At 40.2% G+C, this 23,978-nt stretch overlaps 1 protein-coding gene across 3 annotated transcripts in view; it reads right to left on the reverse strand.

The window, feature by feature from the left end:
* LOC107381071 (interleukin-1 receptor accessory protein-like 1) overlaps positions 1-23,978 on the reverse strand; it is a 507,698-nt gene that overhangs the window by 160,890 nt on the left and 322,830 nt on the right. For all 3 annotated transcript variants that reach the window (XM_054743445.2, XM_015952561.3, XM_015952560.3), the window contains one exon: positions 6,112-6,186. In XM_054743445.2, coding sequence (XP_054599420.1) covers positions 6,112-6,186 — 75 coding nt within the window. The remainder of the gene's footprint in view (positions 1-6,111; positions 6,187-23,978) is intronic.

Raw genomic sequence — 23,978 nt, forward strand, 5'->3', positions numbered from 1 at the left:
TGTTATAACTAATTTAGAAAACAAATTAGCAGATAAAAACTTAATACTGAAAAAACCCTCCTAAAACAAATGATGTTTGATGTATGATGTCACTTCCTGTCAATTTTACAAATATTACTACACATTACACAGATTTGTTTACTTTATTAACACTGAGAGACACAATTTCAAACTGTCAGTGCATACTTTGGTATTTTCAATTGTGATTAAAACACAATTATAAAAATAGAGTTTTATTGAGTAAACGTATGATGTGAAATTTTCATATTTCTGTACAGTTTCAAGTAGGTGTAGTTGAAAATGATGGCATCAGAAGAAATGTAGTATACTTTAGTCGACTAAAATTAAAACAAAGTGAATGAAAAGGGGTCCAACCTGATTCTAGTAACCCCGGGTTTCCACGGGAGCCGTCAGCAGCACGTTACTGCAGCAGCACGTCTTGCTCACGTAAGCTGCTGCTTGGCCCTTCCCACGAGACGCGAAGCAGCAGGGGAGCAGCTGTCACCGACCGAGCACGAAGTCACTCGAGTGACTTCGTCAGTAAACACAACAACAAGCAGGAGAAAATTACAACATGGTTTGTGTTTTATATTCTGTCCGTTTTATAATCGCCAGTACGGACCTGAAAAACAAAGGAGACCGCTAGCTAGGTGATAACTTCTCACGGGGCCGCACAGTTAGTAACCTTTTTAAAAGTAAAGCAACCGGAAAGCAGCACGTTCTTTATTCTGAAAATCTCGGTAGCTTCTCTCCATTTCCGCGTCCAATTTCCTGTCTTTCCTTCCCCAAAAATGTCGAACTTGACCCGTTTCAGAGGCGTCGCGCGTAGAAAATAGAACCGGCGCGTAAAGGCCGCGACATGCTGCTCCTGAGACGCGGCCGACTCGCGCTGCTGACGGCTCCAGTGGAAAAGGTTCTGTTGACCACAGCGGTTCCTATCAGCAGCTATGACGTGCTGCTGCAGTAACGTGCTGCTGACGGCTCCCGTGGAAAGCCGGGGTAAGGCGCATCAATTAAGTGTTGTCGGCGAGAAAGCAGTGAAACAAAAATATTCACACATTATTAAATTAATCAACCCGTCGTCATGGTGTTTGAAGTTTCCGAGTCGTTTGTAATCTCCTGGGAACAAACAGTAAATCTACAGTCAATTATTCTTCATGTGCACGGAGCAAGTGTCAGCATGAATCACAGACTCCAGCTGTATCTGATTGGTCCCACTGAGAAAGCAGTGGCGAGATCGTCCACCGAGGGCTGAGCAGAACTTTGACACAACATGTTTTAATCAGGAATTTTACATTTGATCAATTGTAACAGAGGACCCATGTTTATTAGAGGCACAAAGGGAAGGAGAGCCCAGATTAACCAACATGGACTGATTCACCGAACACAGCAGATTCCTTTTAGCTGTTTGTTTTTTGAGTTTCACAATAAGAGCTTAAATCGTCTCTGTTCCACTCACCTGCCTGATTACGTGGATTTCCTGTTTGAGAATGCGTAGACACTTATTTAACTAAAAAACACCAAGATTAAACATCTGTTCTTCGCCACTTATTGGCCGTTCTCACAGCCATCAGGTAATTGAATTTGAAAATCGCCCATCATCTACGGAAACTTCCCCAGATGAAAACACCCAGAACGGCTTTTATCCATCATCAGAGTTAAAGCTACAATCATTTGCACCTATTTTCTGATAGCCGCATTTTTACCTCCACCAGTGTGTCGTGCTCATTGGCCATGACTAATTTACTTCAAAAGGAAGCTTCCATCATGACCCACTTTCCCATAAACCAACAGCTGCGATCCGGTCCAATAACAAGACACAAAGACAGAGCTTTCCCATGAGCGTTTGGGTATCGAAAGGTAAAGCAAGATTTAGTGCTGATCTGAATAAAGAGATTTCCATTATTCTGCAGTCTCCTGAAAATGTGCACAGCTGTTTAGCTCCATCCTTTCACCGAGCATGTTGCACAACTTGTGGTTAAGGTATGGATGTAAAAATTATACACTTGGGGAAGTATGGAAGTATCTAGGTTTAGGTTTAAGATCACTAGATAAGAGGTAACCCAGTGGTGTCCAATCCCGGTCCTCCAGGGTCCAGCATGTTTTAGAGGTTTCTGCTTCAACACACCTGATTTTATTTAGTAGGGGATTAACACACACCTGTAGAATTTGATGAAATGTAAAATCTATGATATTCAACCATTGAATCAGGTGTACTGGAGTAGAGAAACAACTAAAAGATGCTGGATAGGAGCCCCAGAGGACCAGGATTGGACACAGCTAATGTAGACAAGCTAATTAGCTAATTTATAAATCTGATTATATTAGCAGATTTTGTTATCTAAATGATTATTAGTCATCTTGTTCATGTTTAATCAGCTAAATATCCATCCATCCATCCATAACGCAAACCAACCAACCAACCAGCAAAATATCCATCAGTTAACCAACCGAGCATCCATCCATCATTCATATAAAACCATTGAACTAACCAGCAGAACATTCATCAGTTAACCAACCGAGCATCCATCCATCCATCCATCCATCCATCCATCCATCCATCCATCCATATAAAACCATTGAACTAACCAGCAGAACATTCATCAGTTAACCAACCGGGCATCCATCCATCCATCATTCATATAAAACCATTGAACTAACCAGCAGAACATTCATCAGTTAACCAACCGAGCATCCATCCATCCATCCATCCATCCATCCATCCATCCATCCATATAAAACCATTGAACTAACCAGCAGAACATTCATCAGTTAACCAACCGGGCATCCATCCATCCATCCATATAAAACCATTTAACTAACCAGCAGAACATTCATCAGTTAACCATCCATCCATCATTCATATAAAACCACTCAACCAACCAACTAACCAGCAGAACATTCATCAGTTAACCAACCGATCATCCATCCATCCAACATATAAAACCATTTAACCAACCAACTAACTAGAACAACATCCATCAGTTAACCAACCGAGCATCCATCCATCCATCCATCCATCCATCCTATAAAACCATTTAACCAACCAACTAACCAGTAGAACATCCATCAGTTAACCAACCGAGCATCCATCCATCCATCCATATAAAACCATTCAACGAACTAACCAGCAGAACATCCATCAGTTACCCATCCATCCATCCATCCATCCACTATTCATATAAAATTAACCAACCAACCAACAAACCATACTCAGCCGAACATCCATCAGTTAATCAACCATCCATCCATTCATGTAAGAAAATGTTCCACACTGACTTCAATGCAGTTTATTGTTTGAACACCTATGCCCTTGCGTATAAATATTTTTGAATGCCCAACTTATAAATGTTCTTAATTCTTTAAGTTTTTGCTTGTTTGGAAAGTGCATGTACTCAGAATCATTGCTAAGTATCAGTTATTAGCTGGATATTTTCATAAAGCTACACACGTAATGCACAAGGCAGGCAATGACATACATGATGGATGAAAATAACAAGGAGTGTTACATGCAGAAGGAATGGGAAACGTGTACTTCCAATCTCTCTGAAACTTAATACAGACTCACGTCTTTTCTTCTTTAATCCCTCCTGATGAAAGCTTGAGGTCCATTCACAATGATCCAATGACAAAAAGGTCTTTCCCTGAACACCTGACTTATACAGCACTGTAACAAAACATCTAGCTAGTTCTGTTAAGATCTGAGGAGTGAAAGGAACAAAACATTGGAACAAAGGCAATATTCCACCCTAGGGGGATGACATTTTCAGAAAAACAGGAACTATTGTATTGATGTATTCCAGTTCTTTGTCTTTTCAGATTTTGAAGGTCGTTTTAAAATGTATTCAAAACCAGAAACATTGAAGAATAAGAATTTCCCATAAGACATTTGGGATTTCTTGAATGGCTAAAATGGAAAACTAGAGTACTTTCTTCAGGATTGATGTGCTAATGGCTAGTAAGCACCTCGTGATTTTTATCTTGAGAGGTGCTATAGAAATGATATTTTCTTCTTCTTCTTCTTCTAGTACAAACTCTGCCATGACAAAGTGGGTTAATATCTTAAAACAGATCCAGAAGTTTAGATTTGATTCACAGGATGTTTAAACTGTTGGATGATATTTGAAACATGAGAAAACTACACAAACCAATTTTACACATGACTATCACCCAGTCAGATAGGAAATCCCGAAAAGTCGATCGAGAATTTGGAGTAAAAAAAATGGTGGAGGAGAAGCATACAATTGGCCCCCCACTGCCTTGGTTTCTGATTGGTTACACATCAACAGTCTTGTTTGTCCTTGAGACCAAGACAATCCAACGTGTTGGAATATTCCTGATATGTCATCCAAGGTGTCTGACTTACTTTCATGCAGACCAGAGCATACCACACATGGTAGGAATATCTGATGAGATCATCTTTAGAGCTGTTACCATAATGAGGGATGTCCTTAAGACTGAGTAGAGAAAAGGCTCTAAAATCATCATAATTCTTCTTGCAGTGTGAATCGGACCTTATTAGTTCCTGCAACAGTATTTTAAAAACCTTGAACATCAATTTCACCAAGAAAACTTATTTTTTTTGTTAGTTTTTTAAAAAGATCAGTCACTCTGAGTTTACATGCAGGCCTAATGTGAAAATATTCTTCTACTCCTGTATTAGCTCCTGATAGAAAACGGAAAAACTCTCGACTCTGAAAACCCTGACAGATCTACGTCACACTGTCGTTTAACATTCATGAACTCACCCATCTTTTAGCTAGGGATGTGTACTGGTGGTATTATGGCGATACAATACGTGTCACGATACAGGGGAGACGATACAATATATCAATACATTCAGTCATACAATCAGATATTAGCGATTTTGAATTTAATACAGGAAAATTCAACATTAACATGTTTAACATGAGGGATCTAAACCATAATTTACATTTCAATGGTGGAAAACAAAACGTTGCACACTGCTGCCAACTAGCTGTTGGCGTTTGAATTGCACCAAAAGAAAAGAAAATACACAAATGTTTGCATGTAAATTCTTCCAAAAATTAGCTACACAGCTTTTCTATATCATAATATTTCAGGAAAACAATTCACGATATATTGCCATATCAATATTTTGTTACATCCCTACTTTTAGCGTTTCCTGGTTTAGCGCCTAGGAAACGGTAAAGAACATCTCAGCTAGTAGAAGCTAACCGTTAGCATTAGCAACTCCACCATGTAGCAGAACTCATTCAGGCTTTAGTTATTTGTGGAGATAAAACATCAACTTTGCAGTGCAAGAAGCGTCACTGGTAGAGTCACGTTGTTGTTAACCAATCAGAGGCAAAATGTCCAAATAACAGGAAATAAGTCCAGATCCTGTCATTTGTTGCCACTTTCTCCTCTTTAAACAGGCGCAACCGAGCCTGTTTCCCCTGAGTACGACTTACAAGGCATTCATTCCTCCTTGAGACCACTATTAAAAATATTAGTAAAGGTGATATTTAAACTGCTTTCATCTTCACATTATAGAATCACAGACATAAATTTAAGTTTTAAGAAGGCAGAGAGACACTTTGGTCTCATCTATGCTTGGACCAGCCGTGCACCAGGATGGAGGACGTAAACCTGATTTCTCCAAACAAAACCGTTTGGAAAGTATCTAGTCACTTCAAAAAGCCCAGAAGAGCCTTTAAATGTGTTGCTTAATGTGAAAGATGTGTGCAAATGAAACCAGTCTGGTGCCCCAGTCCATCCCACCACTAACCCAAACGACAGCTTTCATTATCACGACTCATTCAGAATCACCTTTGGGAACAAAATCCAATAACTGACCGATAGAAGAGAACTTGAAAGCTGCATCTCTTTTTGCTTTGAGGCCTCCAGCATGTTGCCTCCAACTAAAATCTTGCAGCAACAGATCAGAAAATGAAAGCTGAAATGTGATATGCCCCCAAAACTTCACAAAAAAGGCAACAGCATCTAGCTCCAGTGGTCCACAAGCTCACCACAAAACCACAAGTCTGCAGAAAGAACTTTGGAAAGATCCACTTTAACTAGTTTAGAAATCTAAAGAACTATAAGAAAACGCGCCGCTGCTGTGGAGAATGAAACATGCTTCCTTACCTAGTGCCATCTCCATGACGCTCATTTGGCTCTCTGAAGGGAAAAGGATTTTCGGCGGCTTGTCAGTCAGGGGAGCTGTGAAAAGACAAAGAGAAGAGAGAAACGCTCAGTTGTCCCTGCCGGACTGCAGGAGTGTGATTTATTCATTTAAAAAACCACAATTCAAACAGAGAAATAAAAGATTCAGAGGAGGAAAAGGATAAATAAAGCATTAACTGCAGTCCTGATCTGATTGAATAATAAATGACCAAATGGATACAAACAGAAACAATCCTAAATAAAACTTCTGCTGTTAGGGGAACACGGAGGGTCGGACGCTGTTTTTAAGAGATTTGGCTTTGCGGCACTCTTCCTAATGATTCCAACCACAACAATAATAAAAATGATTATTACAGACACAAGGATTTGAACGTGCTTCATTAGAAAACTCCCCTTTCAGAGGCAGCGGTTCTAATTAGACAGCTGCTGAGTAACAAAGCAGTGCACTTAAAGGCTTCTCGTTAGCAGGAGTCCCTAAATGCTTCTAGTCTTCAAAGTGCCATCGCAGAGCGCTCCATCTTCTGGTTTTACGTACATCCCTGTGGATAAATCCATGTGGCTCGACAGGAGAAAAGACTCCCGATTTAAACTCAGAAGACAATAAAAACATTCACAATTAGACAAAACAGGATCATAGTTCAGCTCTGTGGTAATAGACGGTACATAATATTCAACATAAATGTATATTTAGAGATTTTTTCTGTAGATTTAGTAGAATTTTTTTTCTATTGAAGAGTTTTAACCTTAATGCTAAATCCGATTTCTCTCTTAATCATGGCAAATACTGTAACCCGCCATTTAAAGACATAAATTAACACATAATATGAATTAGAAAGGCACCTATTCGGGTTTAGAAGGCTGATACTGGTTTCCAGTGGATTAGGGCCACTGAAAAGAAAAATAACGAAATTTCTGACTTATTTTCCACAAAATTCTGACTTCTGAGAAAAATGTCTGAATCCTGAGATTAAATACTTTTTCTTTCCTTTTTTTCATGTCAGCGGCTCTAATCCTCTTCCATAAGTTTTAATGAATGCCTTGTGAGTCGTTTTCTATGTAGAAAAGCTCCAGCGCTCATGTGTCAGGCAGTAGAAGTAAGCTTAAGTGTGTGGGGGTGTTGGGTGGCAGGTCTTACTCGTTAAAGTAACCACAAGTATTTTTTTACTTGAAGGTAGCACTTTAAGATTGATCTCAGTGATTGTTAGGTTAGAAACTTAAAAAATTTCATATTTGACACGACTCTGCAGCCCTCTGCTGACCAAAAGCCACACTAGATGTTTTGTGTGGAGCGGGTAGGTGTCCTTGGGGTCACTCTAATTGCTTTACAGCTGTTAGCTGGAATGCTAGTGGTTAGCATTTTCAGTTCGCCACTCGTCAATAAAAAGCACAAGAAGAAGAAAAAGAAGAAATGTATTTTTTTGTTAGCATCATAGCGGAATCTGGAAGTAAACATAAGAGAGTGATGTCTTTGTAGATGAAGCAAAGAGCTAAAATCAGAGGGAACATCGGCACGGCCTACGCTAGCAGTGGGGATCTTTTTACTTTGTGCTTTACTTCAGTGTGAGTATCAGTATGAGTTGACTCATGTTAGCATTAGCTCTTTATTAGTGCTAGCTACAGCAGGGTTGTTTACGACAGTTGTTATTCCACTTTCAAGCCAGTAAGGTGTTACTGAACATTCGTGATATTCAGACTTCTTGCCTCTGATTAGCTGTGTGGCTTTTTCAGACCCAACTCTTTCCTCTTCTATTTATTTTGGTGGCTAATGCAGGAAATTATCTCTGTAGTTATGCTGCTATAGGCTTAGACTGCTGGAGGATACACTGACCACTTTTCACACTCTACTACTTTCTTCTACAATCTGCTCTTTAACTGTATTATTTCCTCCTATTTCAGCTGTTAACTTTATTTTTTGTCTAAGTGTTTTTCTCCACAGAAGAAGCTGCAGTGATGTTCTGCTGAGCTGTGGTGGCCTCATGGAGGGGGCCATCTTCTAGCACACTGCTGCTAATCACTTAAACATTCTCCCTCTCCTGATAATAACATTTTGCTTTCCTTGACGTTGGATGTGCTACTACTAGTTTATCCGTTTAATTATAGATTCACTAGGATAAATACAATAAAGTTTATCTCTCGCCAAATAGAATATTTACTAAGAAATCACAATGTAACCATAGACGCATTGCTTGGTGTGTATGTGTGTGTGTGTGTGTGTGTGTGTGTGTGTGTGTGTGTGTGTGTGTGTGTGTGTGTGTGTGTGTGTGTGTGTGCGCGCGCTCTGTCTTCTCAATCCCCAGTGAGTCGTGGAGGATGGCTGCTTATACTGAGCCAGGATTCTCTGGAGGTTTCTTCCTGTTAAAAGGGAGTTTTCCTCTCCACTGTTGCTAAATGCTTGCTTAGTATGAGGATTGCTGTAAAGTCACTGACACTAGTCAGTGACTTGATGCAATTTGCTGGGTTCCTTATATAGGAACCATTATTTCTGATTGGCTTAATGAACTGACCTGAATTGGAATGTTTATTATGTGAAGTGCCTTGAGACGACTCTTGTCGTGATTTGGCGCTATATAAATAAAATTGAATTGAACTGAAATGGGCAGAGGACTATTTTCACGGTCAGCTAGCGTGCGACACACAAAGTGATTTATCATATTTCAAAGTGAACAGTAAAACGGTTTTTCGGTGAACCTCACTTTAATTTGCCAACAAGATTTATTTTAGTTTTACATTTGTGATCCTGGGAGAAAACCGAAGATCTGTTTTTGCTCAAATCTACAAACGCTACGGTATGGTGGGGAGGGTTGCAGGTTTACGCCGCACTCAGTTATCCTTGTGCCCTTAAGCAAGACACTTCACTTGCTGGTGATATTTTAAGGGAACCGGCAGCAAGCCCACCTCTATTAGACAGCCCCAGTGCTTTGACCGGCTCAGGGGCTAAACTTCTCAAGATTGTCAAAAAGTTGCAGCTTTACCACCAAAAAAAAAATTCCTCGAAACCAATGCTGTTCAATTTCTACTGTAAACTGATGGTGGGTGGGGCTAATCAATACAAACTACCATAAAAGCAAAGAATTACCAATTAACCTGACAGAGAGATTAACCTAAGGAAGAAAACTCGATGAAGCTCAGAGAGGACGTGTTAGCTCCTCAAAGAAAACCCGCAGCTGGGTATCGAACCTGCAACCTTCTTGTAAAAGTGCTACCTACGTATAAGTGAATGCTATTTCTGTGGTGTCTACTCAATCAGCCAATCCTTCTGACGTCACTGACAGAACTGCGTTGTAGTACAAAGTGAGATGTAGACAGAAAGATGGAAAAAGGAACTCGTTAATTTACTATTTTTATACCTTTATGCAACACACGTGACTTCCTATCATGATTAACCTTTTATTTTAAACGAACCATGCTCAGATTGTTTTGTTTCTCTAAAACATGAAAGAAAAAGTGGATTTCTTCCTCTGATGATTTGGCTGACTGAATCTAAAGAGTAGAAATGGTGTACGGTGATGTATTCATAGCAGCAGAAGACAGGAACATCAAACATGGAGCCACAGCTCAGCGCATGTGCTGTTCATACCTTCTATTATCACTGAGTTAAAGCCAGAACAAGTACAGCCTCGTTTTACATTAAATCCGTTGTTTCGTTCATCAGAATTATCTCAAAAACTTGACTAAAAGCCTCTGGACCAGTAGCCCCTGGAGGCAGGAACGCTTGGTGATCACTGAAATTACGGTATTGATTGCTAGAAGGTTAAAACATGAAAATGGAAATTTTCCTGGTCAACAAAACCCACAACGTCCAGAAACCAAACAGGGCATTGCTGTTTACACATCACAGCTACACAATAAATAAACCAGCACATATACACGGGAAGAGTTCATTTTAAAATATCTCTAGGCTGAAGGTTTTAAGCAAATACGAGTAATGCTGCTAAAACCAGAGAGAAGAACTGAATAACCACCGAAGCACATTCAAGGTAGACCCAGTTTTATAGGCCAGTGTTTAGCAGGAGTTGGCTCATTCACACGAGCCCCTGGCTGGGTCCTTGGGCCGAAGACGTTTATTGTACGAAACCGTTCTTATTCATTTAAAAGAATAAATGAATACCTGTTGGTGGAGAAAAAGACTTGACTTCAGGGTTAAGGAGATGAGGTTGATCCATTCTGGAGCCAAAGCCACTCGTTTATTGAGCATAGTAAAAGAAAGAGAGCAAATATGAAAACTAAAAGTAGTCTTGACAACTGTAAACCTACCTTTAGGTATAAACAATGTGGAGCGAAACATATTGTGGATTTAGATTAAGATGTTTCAACCAATGACAGAAGGAGGCCTTCTAGAGTTAATGATCCTTTACATCTAAAGGTGGATTGTGCTTTGTGATGAGGATATTTTAATTCCAATTCAATACATATTTTAATAATTGAATCTAAGGCAGGTGAGTCCAACCCGTTTTAGTTGTTTCCCTGCTCCTACATTCCCGATTTAATGGTTCAATCATCTGCTCATCAAGCTCTGCAGAAGCCTGTTGATTCAATCCGATGTGTTGGAAATAGAGGAGAAATAACAAAAACATTCTAGATAGGACCAGGATTTGGCTCCACTGCTTACGGACATGCTATATCCGAGAGTCCCATAAAATGCCAACCAAAGACCTTGTAGAAAGTTGGATTAAAGCTGCAATGGCAAATCTGGAAAACAAATTAGCTTAACACATTTTTGACGCCTCTTAACAGTGTTCTAACACAGTATAGCTACAGTATAAATCGTTTGTGGAGATTAATAAAAAAATTATTTTCTGTTAATGAAGTGATTTTCTCGCATTTGTCTAAAAACCTCAGCCAATACCATGGCTTGGACTGAAAGCAACTACTGAGCTATCCATTCGTTTGTCTCATCAAACCGCCGCACTTACGCAGGTCATCCATTCATTACGCACTGGCGTATTTAGCAACATCAATACCATAGAAGGACAAACAGCCAGCTGCTACCGCTTCAGCTTTAGGACAAATTACCAGAGTCCCCCCCCCCCCCCCCCCCCCCCCCAAAAAAAAAACACCATTTGAAGTCACGGACAACAGAAGGTGTTAGGACCTAGGAAACGGCGACTGGTGTTTAGCGGTCTCAGGTTCTCCGGTTCTGGTGGAGGCAGATCCAGGGAAGATACCTGTGGTGAAGGGTGAGTGTTCTGTGACCATGTTTGTGTTCAAAACCTAGCTTGTTCTGTAGATTTGCTGAAACGAATGCTTAAGAAGCTTTAATTGGAACATTAGTTTATTTGTTTCAACATGTGTATGGATGGAAGGATGGATGGACAGACAGATGATGGCATGTATGTATGTATGTATGTATGTATGTATGTATGTATGGATGGATGGATGGATGTTTGTTGGTTTCTACATGTGTATGGATGGATGGATGGATGGACAGACAGATGATGGTATGTATGGATGGATGGGTGGATGGATGGATAGACAGATTATGGTATGTATGGATGGATGGGTGGATGGATAGACAGATGATGGTATAAATGAATGGATAGATGCATGGATGGATGTTAGTTTGTTGGTTTCTACATGTGTGTGGATGGATGGATGGATGGATTGATGGATAGACAGATGTTGGTATGTCTGAATGGATGGATGGATGTTTGTTGGTTTCTACATGTGTATGTATGTATGTATGGATGGATGGATGAATGGGTGGATGTATGTTAGTTTGTTGGTATGCAACCATGAATTGATCGATGTATGTATCTACGTATGAATGGTTTGTGTATGTATTTATGGACATATATATGGATGCGCGGACTTTTTATGGTATACACATATGTACCAACATACATATGTTTGTATGCATATACGTACGTTCGTGTTTGGATATGCAAACAAACATATGTATGTACATACATACGTATACATCTATGCGTGATCTAACTGTTGCGTGCACACTTGTACTAATTACTATCCTTTACTCTGTTTCATTCTGTCGTTTTATCTACTCTCTTGCTTTGATTTGTTTTTATGTACATCTTTGTTGGCCATTATAGGGTTCATTGTTGTTTTTATTTCTTCTTTTATATGTGTACAGCACTTTGGTTCATTTCCTGGTCGATGGAAAGTGCTATAGAAGCAAAGTTGATGGTGAGGTGTAGATAGATGGATGAATGGGAGTTCATAGATGCCTGTTTGGGTGGTTGAGGGCAGGCTGAAAATTTGTCAGTTGTTTTTATGGATGGATGGAAATAAAAAATGCATTTCAGGACAATTTAGATTAAAAGAAGTGGTAAATTGGAGCCCCAGCAAGTCTGTGAGCTACACCGGAGTGTAAGAAGAAGCCAAATCGCTCTATCTATTATACTGTTCGTTCTAGTGGAGTCCTTCAGATAGGTTGGTCATCTTGATCTGCATCCCAAAGACAGAACAATAAATCTGCATGGATTCCAGCTTGAGTCATGGTTATGAACGTGCCAGGCTGTTTACTCGCCCAAACTGCAATTAAAGCTGAGCAGAGCGAAGTTTCTAAGTGAGTTTAAAAAGAAAAAACAGTCATGACCAAAGAGGCAGTGCTCTTCTCAGATTCAGATGCGGAGGCTGGATTTGATTTGCAGGCTGCAGTCGGTGAGCTGAAGGTGAAATCCCAACCCTGGAAGGTAATCAAAGTTGCGGTGTACTTTTTAACAAGCTCAGAGAACGTGGGGTTGATTCTTGGCAAGCGTGGTTTCAAATTGAAACTAAAGGTAACAAAGTGGTAGAAGGCTCTAATAAAAACACCTCCCTTCATCCAAATCAAGGGCATGCTGCTGATGTGCTTCAAGTCCGTGGGATCCCACCACGCTGGAAGGCATGCAAACTCACACACACACACACACACACACACACACACACACACACACACACACACACACACACACACACACACACACACACACACACACACAGGGAATAATTCAAGATGCACTAATAAAGTTGGCTGGTCTTCAGCAACAAATTCATAATTCTGTGGTGGGTTATTGAGTGGGAGTGGTCACACATCTTGTTAGGGGGGGGGGGGGGGGGAAATCCAGCCTGACCTGCTTCCCATCGCACAAGCACATACATTTGGTATAAGCATATCACACACACACACACACACACACACACACACACACACACACACACACACACACACACACACACACACACACACACACACACACACACACACGTGTGCGTGCACACACACATTCCTATGCATATAAACAGCAAAAAGCCTGAGAGAAAATCTTTAGCGTGTCCCTCACAGGCCCTGTGATCTGCTCTCGCTGTGATCACATGATGATGGATGGAGGGATGAAGTAATGAAACAGGAAAAAAGGAGACCTTGTTCTCTCCCATTAACTCTACCATCACCTTTTCTCTCCGCGCCTGTCGATGTGTCGCTCGCTGTACGTCTTTGTAGCTCTGTCTGTCTGTTTCAGTCGCTCTCGGGGGTGAGATGGAGAGAAGATGAAATGCTGGGAGGGGAAGGGGAGGGAGGGAGTGAGAGGGTTGTGGTCCTCTGTTCACACCTCATTAAAGACCACTTCAGCAGACATAGATTAAGAAGGGTGGTGTGTGTGTGTGTGTGTGTGTGTGTGTGTTTCAGATCATTAAAGAAAAGATGCGGTGTACTCAGTGCATATTTCCACTGCATCAAATAAATGAAAGCAGTTTTTGAGCAACTTGAGAGGTTGTTAGTGAGAGATGATACTGAAGAAAACAAACATCTCTTTTCTTGAAGTCTTCCACCTTTTAAATGTTGTGATTTAGGCCCAAATTTTGGGGTTTTGGTAGTAAAAACTGTACGATAGTCAGTAAAAAAATGTCTGTGAATTGTAAAGAAAGATAATATTTACTGTGTAAAGACACTTTAAGAGACAAATAAAGTTTTTCCAGTTAAACATTATATTTACCAGCGTGTGTGTGTGTGTGTGTGTGTGTGTGTGTGTGTGTGTGTGTGTGTGTGTGTTATCACACCATCAGATAGTAATTCATAGATGTGCTGCTACAACTGTTTAACTGTTAATGTAATTCCAAATCAAGTATAAATATCAGTAAAAACTAAAATAGCTATAAATTAGACTACTTAACATAAAATGGACTGGCATTTGGTGTGGCCATTGTTAAAGGTCATGATCAACACATAACTGAGTGCTGACCGATCACAAAAGTACTCCTTTATGTTTATGTTTATTCATTACACAGACGTTTTTATCCAAAGCGACTTACAATTTATAACCTATAGGGCATGCTGTGATCTGTGGGGGAAACCGGAGTACCTGGAGGAAACCCACGCATGCATGGGGAGAACACACAACTCCACACAGAAAGGCCGCAGCCGAGTTTCAAACCTGCAACCTTCGTGCTGCGAGGCAACAGTGCTAACAACTGCGCCACCATGCACTCGTATCACATTTTAGCTACAATAGCAACTCTGTAAAACAAGCTAGCATAAAACATTTTTTCATGCCTTTTAACAACATTCTAACATAGAATAGCTATAAATATATTGCAGAGATAAAAAAAAATTATGAATTGGTTCTCTCACATTTGTCTAAAAACCTCCGCCAATAACACAGCTTGGACCAAAATCAATGATTGGGCAATCCAGTTGTTTGTCTCGCCGAACCACCGCATTTCCACATTCGTTTAAGTCCTCCAATCATCACTCACTCTTACAAAACCACACCAATGGTGTGAGAGGTTCTTCGCTCAACAATATCAGAGGAGAAAAAGCCAGTTGCTACAACTTCAACAGTTTAAAAGCTAGCTTGTTTTGTAGATTTGCTAACGCAGCTTTAAAAAAGGTCCTACGAAAAAAATAAAACTGTTCTTTGAGCCGTTTGTTCTAACATTTCATCAGCATAGACATACTTCACTGGCATGTCTCAGCTTACCTCAACGTCGGAATAATATAAACATCGGTGGCAGAAATGCTAACCATAAACCAACGCTATAGCTAACCATAGCTAACATCCATGTTGGACCAGCGGAAAGCAACGAAGAAGAGTGTTGGTGCATGTAATGGGGGATATCCAGAGTTTGAATGAATGCCAGATAGAATTTCTAGGTTCAGGCAGCATAACATTGCTATAGGTGTAAACCAGCCAATCAACACACTCCTAATTTAATATTCGTGCATCAGTCGAGGGGGTGGGGCAAACCAGACTTTATAGTAGAGCTTTTTTAGGGAGTTTAGTTCGGTTTTAAATCCAACTCAGTCCCTGTGGGAACATACTTGAGTTTTTCCCTCGATAGGTTTGAGTGAATTCTGACAGCCATGACTGAAAGAACGTTCTGGTGTCTTTCAGTTATCAACTGCCAGTAAAGAAAGATTACTCTAGAGAATTTTAGCATTTTCATTCAGTTGACAAAAAGCCAAAACACTTTACTCCAGGCTCCTGAGGCTTCTACATGCTGGCCTACAACTTGAGATGCTCTGCCATATTTCTAACCTTACAACCCCTCACAGAACACGTTTTTCTTGTCACTTCCTGCTTGTATATCTTTGCTCCCAGGGCAGATCCTGCCTATGTTTTGTTGTCTCTCAGGAGAGGAAAAGCAATGGATAAGGAGAAGATACTAGCTTTTAAGGTTGGAAATAGCTATTCAGCCCTAAATCCTGGTATTCTAATAGAAAACCTGCATGGAAAATGACTTTAGAGATTTGTCAAGTGGAAAGTGGGGCAAAAGTAACAGTTGTCAAAAACATTCTTATTTTCAACTCTTTCCTCAGAATACACTTTTGTGTGTGACAAAGTATCCCTATCAGTATCCTGCTGACTCATGCTAATGAAAATTAAACCATGTTGATGCGAGATCCCGCTCCTCTTTGTTGGTTTTATGCAAAAACCAAATAATGGACGTTCAGAAATCAGCACAAAAACTGTAATTAGGAGGACGTATAATGTTACATTTTCTATTGTTAGGGTGGTCTAATCAAAAAACAGTTTGAGACTTGTGACAAAATTACAGAGCAGATCTTTAATTGGTTGAACCAACAATAAACCTGCTAGCTGCCAAATCAAGAGAAACAATGACACAATGAATAAGTGGACAAATGTCAATTAATTGAAGTAGAACTAGCTTAAAGGAGCAATATGTAACAATTCGACAGTGGAATAATTCAATAACAGTTTATTATCTCAATCATGTTGGAAAAACTGAAACAGATTTCATTTCTCAGCCGGCTGGAAGGTTGTCAGGTTTTCTTTTTCAAAAAGAAAAAAGAAAAGAGCGAAGTAGTTACCGCTTACAATCAGTGAGTTTTTGAGGTTGCAGCCTCTCCATCAAGCTACTGCTGCAGCGCCCGAATTTGTAATTGGACACTGGCAGGCAAAAATCTCCAGGGCTGTTTAAAGTGACAGTGTGCAATTTCCCTGGCGATAGGGGGCAGTACTTACCTAAATGATTGCAAGCAAGCATTACTTTTGTGTTCAAGTAGGAACTTATCAACAGATGGCCATTAGGGTCAAAAATCCACAACACTACAGTGTTGTAAGTGCTCCCTACCATAAAACACCCAAGACTGCTAATACCACATATGGCAATGTAGTTGTCAGCTGATCAATTTTCTGTCAATGATTGCTTGTCATCTAGAATATTCTGGTGCTGATCTGTAATTGGCAACTCTTGGTCTGACCCCTTTCTGTGGTAAAATGTAGATAATACATTTGCTTTTGGTTAAGCTCATGTCCCATCCAATTTCTAGCTGTTTCACGGAATCAAGGAGAGGCCATAACTTTTTATAGAACCAGTAATTGAATGTCTAATTCACTCTGGATTCCGGAAATGTTGAATTATGTCTAACAAATTCTATAAGATTTATACCCAAAAAATATACGCTACACAAAAAGTATACACATATATATATATATATATATATATATATATATGTATGTATGTATGTATGTGTGTGTGTTATATTTTGAATGTGTTACTTGGAGTATTAAAAGAAAAAAAATGAATGAAATTTTTGTTTGACATACCCTATTGTACTTTTTCATCAAAAAGTACAAATTAATTCCTTTTAATTTCTTAAAGTGACAGTGTGTATTTTTCCTGCTGATGGGGGCAGTAGATACTTAAATCGTCGAAAGAAAGCAGTATTTTTATGTTGGAGTAAGACCTTTCCAACAGATGCCCATTAGGGTCAAAAAGCTGTGGGGAGAACAAACTTCAGCAAAATGACAAGCACATCAGACTCCCTTTCATCACTGGCAACAAGTGAAGAGGTAAATGTGTAAAACAACAATGTTTAAGAATGACAACAGTTTTGTAACCGTTTGTTACAAATCAGTAAATGCATTTTGTCCCCATGGGCTCCCGTAGATGGAAACATGGTGTCACCCAGAGACTTAGACCCACTCCATGAATTTTAGACCAGAATTTTTGGGTTTTATGTTACAAAACCGCCAGCATTGTTTAACAACTGGGCTTCATTTCATTCATTTTCAACAATTTGATGGATGTTTCAGAGATTAATGGTAAAAACTACACATTGTCTCTTTAAGTTTAGTCAACTATTTCTTTGTGAAGAGCAGTAGAACCTTCTGTTTACGTATACCATATATCTGGTTCGAACCACAAAGATTAACACGTTAATACTTTGTTTCAACATGGCAGAATGTCTGTGTTGTGCTGAGGTGCAGAACACTTCTTATGATGGATATTTGATGTGTTACAGATAAATCTTTAGGCTGAACGAGTGTGTTGCTTGTTAAAAATAAGCCAGATACTTCGGGAGACTCTGTGAGTTGAAATTGTGATCTCCGAAGGTGCTGGAAAAAAATAAAACAACCGGATAAAAATGAACCCGTAGAAGCGGCTCTGCGCCGCTCTCCAAGGATGGTTGTTGAGAAATACAAATATGGAATCTCTGCAGGAGCAGAACATAATAAGAGTATATTTCCTTATTGAAAAGGCTGTTCTTTTAGAAGATCCATCAAAACAATTGAATCGGAGAGGGCTCATAGGATAGGGCGATACATTCAGGGGAAATCAGACGAATCATATAAGAGGGAATCGGGGAGAACTAGAGCGAATGCTCTCTCCAGTGGAGGGACACTCCACATAATTACTCAAAATGTTCTGTATGGCTCACACTGCGAGTCGTGCTGTAATGAGATGTCGGTTTGAAGCTGATGCAGACTGAAACTTAAGGTGCAGTAAACATCCAGGCTGAGGAAAAACCCTGTGGATTATGATTTTATCCATGCAAAGAGCTGATAATGCACCAAACTCCTCTACAAGGACTCCCACCAGATAATTACTCAAGATTAAAGCGACAGGAAAAGGTTTATGCGCTCCAATGAAGATTTCAAGAAGGCATACATTTTCTGATTTTTCTTGAAATTTCAAGACTGAGAGGGTTTTCTCCATTTTTCATGTGACCGTACAACAACTATCCACTCAATTAAGTCCGTAAGTGCAGGACCGAAAGCTGATGACTCATGTGAAGAACGGCTTTAAAGGTCAATGTTTTACAAAATGTTCTATCAAAATATGTTACCTGATCCACAGGAGCCTTTTACTGTTACCACAGCAAAATAACACCATTCTGTTAAAACTTCTTCTGTTGGATTTCAAAAATAGTATTTAAGAAAACATCTGCCATGTAAGAACCTTCAATCTTTTTTGGTGGAATGCGATAAAACGCATTTGGCTACATTGCCATTATTATTATTGTTAAACACTGGCAGAATTTCTGGTAACACTTTACCGTAAGGGCCCCTTTATTAACATGAACTAAGCATTAATTATCTATTAAGAAAGTAATAACAACTGCTAATCCATATTACCTAATACATTACCAGGGCTTCCCCCAGATAATGAGTTAAGCCTGGCGGATTCGGCAATCAGAGGGGGGAGGGGGTCGCGCGCTCCGTCCCGCAGCGCTCCTCCGTGAGGGGGGGGGGGGGGTTTGCACACGTTCCGCTGCTGTTTCTCACCAGTATCAGCTGATGGAGGGCTCTAGTTTTGTTGCGTCGTTCATGTCAGCGGACATGGCAGGGTCGAGGAGGGGGGCGGGGCATGACGCTTAGCCTGGCGGATGGCCAAGCAAAGCCTGGCAGGCCGCCAGGCATATAAAGGGCTGGGGGACACCATGCATTACTAAGCAGACATACCCCCAGCTCTTTGTCCTAACTTTAAGAGCATTTAACTCATCGTCATTTGCATTTTTTTACTGTGTGGGCGTCGGAACGAGCTCCCGCACCGTGAGAACAAACATCCCAGCTCTAAAGCCGATCTTCATCTGCGTACGTCACACGTCACGTGATCTGGAAGCAGAAAATCCATGTGTTAGATCGTTTTGGGCCGCTGTCGTGTGATTCAGGACGCAAGGCATAGCAGACCTGAAAATAGCTTTTATCGCCCCGTTCACTTCTTTGGTCATGGGACGCATGAGCTGACTGGATGGGGAGAGATTTTTTTAGTTTTACATATTCTAATTAAAATAAAAGGTACTAAAATCAGTTTTTTTTGTGTGTGTGTGTGTGTGTGGGGGGGGGGGGGGGCAATTTACCAGGTGTACGGAAAAGAACATGCCCGCCGACAATTGTGTGACCTGGCAGGTGCATTTGAATACCGAGGTTTTCTAATACATTTGTACAAGTAACATGTGTCTTATCCATTTGCTTTCTTACAAAATAATGGTTTATGGGCAGAGAAATAAAATAAATTAAGGTTTATTAGTAGAAAATTGTATACATAAATCTTTAAAATATTTGTAATTTCGAGTCACATTCCAGGTTTTTTAAACCAACAACAAAATAGTTCATGCAGGCAGAAAGAAATTATATAAAAATACTCACTAGCGGTTGTATGAACTAGTCGACTAGTCGACTTCACTGCTCTGTAGGGACTTTTTATGCCTTTCATCGACTAGTCGCTGTCACATGATAATGACAGACAAGATGCAGTCCTCGGAAAAGACAGCAGGCGACGAGGCCCTGCGCGTTGGGAGGCGACGCACTGTGCCAGAGCGACGGTACTGATGCCCGCCATAAAACAGACATTTGACCGAATTGTGACGTTTACCCTCTTGCAATTTAACATTCCCCTCACCCCCATCCTAACCTTAACCAGCGTGCACATGCAAAGCTCTGATCGTTGACGCGCTCCAGACATCTGCATCCTGAGCACGGCCACAGTAACATTATCAAATTGGGTGTCGCCACCTCAAAAACAAATTTAACACGCGATTGTTCATGTTGGCTCATTTCCTTTTAAGTTTTCTGTCTTTTATTTGTGCCTGATGCGTTTCGCTGCTGTGGAGCGGGGCGCATCACCTGTTTTGTCCTCTGGTGATTTCACCTCACTGGTGCGGCCGGCGCGCACTCCGCTGTTTTTGCGGTCGGTAGAAATATGCGGTTGGAACGAGTCTGATGCGCTATCCACATATCACCACCAGGATACGCCAAAGCAGTACTCTAATGCATCGCACCAACAGACAGTAACAGCAAAATTGTTCAGAAAACGAGCTTAATATTCACCAATATATACAAATTCTGCATAAAAACAAACAAAGCTAATATCATGAAGTTAAAAGACTTTACTCAGTCCTACCTTTGCTGGTTTAAGGTTGTAATAATGGTATAGTAAAAATAATCCACTTTTTTACATGCAAGAGACTGTTTCTACGTCTCTGACGCCACATTCCATCATTTTCCTTCATAATAACAAAACTCCACGAGGTGTACTCAGCTGCTCTACAACAACCAAGGACGGTGAACTGTGGAGAATTTCCGGTTCTGTCCAGACCTGAGACTCTGCGCTCCGGTCTTCTGCGCATGTCTTCACGGGCGATATACTGTGCGCCAAAAGGCTCTCCTACTGCTTGCATTAGGAGGGATGATCCAGCGCGCAGGCGCCAGTTAGCGTAGGTCTATGGTAGGGATTACTGCGCCCAAAAGTAACAGAAAATATGTCAAAATATAATTCGGTAGTGTTAAAAGTGTAAATTACATTTTTACACTACACTTAAATGCAGATTATACACAGCACATATAGTCTGTATGATGCAGACAGGGGCGTGTCCAGAGAGTGGCCTGGGGTAGCACATGCCACCCTTGGAATCCGAATGGCCACCCCATGTGTCACTACACTGAATTCCCTTTAAAAAGGCTTTTCATTGTCCACAAAAGGCTTGGAGTAAAACAAAAAAGCATAACCATTGGTGCCACCCATGTACAAAGTAGTGCCCAACCTGGGCCACACCATTTTAAAAGATCTGGACACGCCACTGGATGTAGAAATTGTTTAGTTTAATTTTCATGCTGTTTCTTTATATTTTGTTATTCCTGTTTTCTTCTTCTTGTGAGACTGGTGGGGAGGGTGCCCTAGCGCCCTCTATGGACGAGCCGCCACTGACTAAAACTCTCTTTTTTAAAAGTGTTTTTCTTAAAATGCCAATACTTATAAAAGTAGTAGGGTGGGGTACAAGTTAGAACAAATGTCACTGAGGTAAAATCGCAACAATGATTTTTATTGTTGCCAGAGCACGATAAGTACGGCGTGTACACTATAAAAATGTAAAAACATTTCATTTATTTTTGCTAACTATTTTAAGTATATGAAAACACATCACAAAGTGATGTGAGTTTTTAAAGTCTTTGCTGGTTTGCTAGTACCAATATATTTTAGTCTTAATTCTATTTCAAATGTTAAAATCAATATTTTTACTGCACTCGCATACTTTTGGTAGTTCTAGTATTTTTTCTACCACAAAAATTCAAGGTAAAATGAAATCTGATCATATATGCCCTCTTGTGTGAACAAGGAAAAAAATATCAATGGCACTTCAGGGGCTCCGTATTGGGCTGAGATTTCCATTATTTCAGATGGAAAAGAATCCTTCTCCAGACAAGTCAAGGAGGAAAAAGACCAAGAGCAAAGCATGGCTTGGTATGGATTAAAGAGCAAATATGAAGAGGAAAAAGTACAGCGGTAGCGTAACAACATATAAAAATGTCTCTTAAACAACATGTGTGGATGGTTTGTGTCACTGCCTCTGAGTGCAGATACTTGGAGATGGAGGGCCCACGGGGTTAACATGTGAACATGGGGCTTGCTGACAGCTTTCCTTGCCGATTACCTTCCTGTCAGAGCCACTGGCCCTGAATCTCAAACCATCTTTTCAGCAGAGGGCGAGAAAAAGTTCTGACATTGAATTAGCCTCAGTCAGTGCTTTACAGTTGTTTGCACTTGGCAGCATGAAGTTCAAGACAAATAGATATTCTCACATTTAAAACCGGGCTGCCACTAACACGGGACTGTGAGCAAGAGCACGGAATAATCTTCATAAAAAAGCTAACATTGTCTGCTTCAGACCCATTCTTCAGCTATTTAGTTGGTTATGTTAGAATACACTTTATGTATACAGCATTTCTGCCTATGCCCAGACACTTATGATTCGAGAGGTACTTTATTATGAAGCAAACCAAAAACATGAGCTATATATATATATATATATATATATATATTTGTGTATTTTATTTTCTGTTGGTGCAATTCAAACGTCAACCGCTAGTTGGCAGTAGTGTGCTATGGGTTTTGTTTCCACCACTGGAATGTAAATCTCTCTGGCATAGTTCAGATACCTAATGTTAAACATGTAAAATATCACTTTGGACTGTTTATTGAATTTACCTACAATAAATTCCGTGAAATGAAATTAAAATCACTAATAACGTCTGACTTGTATCGTAATATATCGTGATACATTGTATCATCTCCCCGTATCGTGATATGTATCGTATCGCCAGAATTTCACCAATACACATCCCTACTGTAAATTGTATTTCTTTCCACAGACTGAACTCCTTCAAACGAGTCTGTAGAAGTGTCCAAATAAGTTTCACAAACACATGGTTATAGCTGCCCTGAAGCATCAGACAAATTCTGAGAACATGTGATTTTTGACTGACATGTAGCCTTCACGGATGACAAGAAGCAGTAGGGGGGATATCAAACATTCAAGATGATTAATGTCACATAGATGAAATCAGTCATTCCCACATAAAATAGATGCTTCGTTGCTAAAGTAACAGCTGTGCCAGCCATGCTGCAAATGATAATTTATATTTAAGTGACAAGTCAAGATAATATGGCATTTAAATATAACGATGTATGATAAACAGACCATAAAATACCATATTCTGATCATTTGTCACATGAAAATGAGCTCTAGAAGGTCTTCAGAGGTCACCTGGGCAACAATAAAATCAGGCAAACTTTATTTTGTGGGAAATAAGTAGTTCTGCAGAATGAAAAACAAAAAGGAAATTATGCAAAGAAATTGAGATATTTTGAGTTTCTACTAAGCACTGATATATAATTAACTGTACATCCAGTTTTACTGCAGTAAAATGTACATTTGATTTATTTAGCTTCCACATGGCATTCTCAGCAATTTGCTGTTTGAAATGGTAAATGGCCTGTTTTATATATAGCGCCTTCTAGAGTCCTCGGACCCCCCAAGGTGCTTTACAACACAATCAGTCATTCACCCATTCACACACACATTCACACACTGGTGGGGATGAGCTACGATGTAGCCACAGCTGCCCTGGGGCGCACTGACAGAGGCGAGGCTGCCGAGCACTGGCGCCACCGGTCCCTCCGACCACCACCAGCAGGCAATGTGGGTTAAGTGTCTTGCCCAAGGACACAACGACAGCGACAGACTGAGCGGGGCTCGAACCTGCAACCTTTCAATTACAGGGCGAGCACTTAACTCCTGTGCCACTGTCTTAGCTTTAAATCTAAATGCCTGATAGGCAAAACATTTGTAGTTTCCTATACTTAAA

This window comes from Nothobranchius furzeri, chromosome 14, assembly GCF_043380555.1.
Source record: "Nothobranchius furzeri strain GRZ-AD chromosome 14, NfurGRZ-RIMD1, whole genome shotgun sequence".
Lineage (NCBI taxonomy): Eukaryota > Metazoa > Chordata > Actinopteri > Cyprinodontiformes > Nothobranchiidae > Nothobranchius > Nothobranchius furzeri.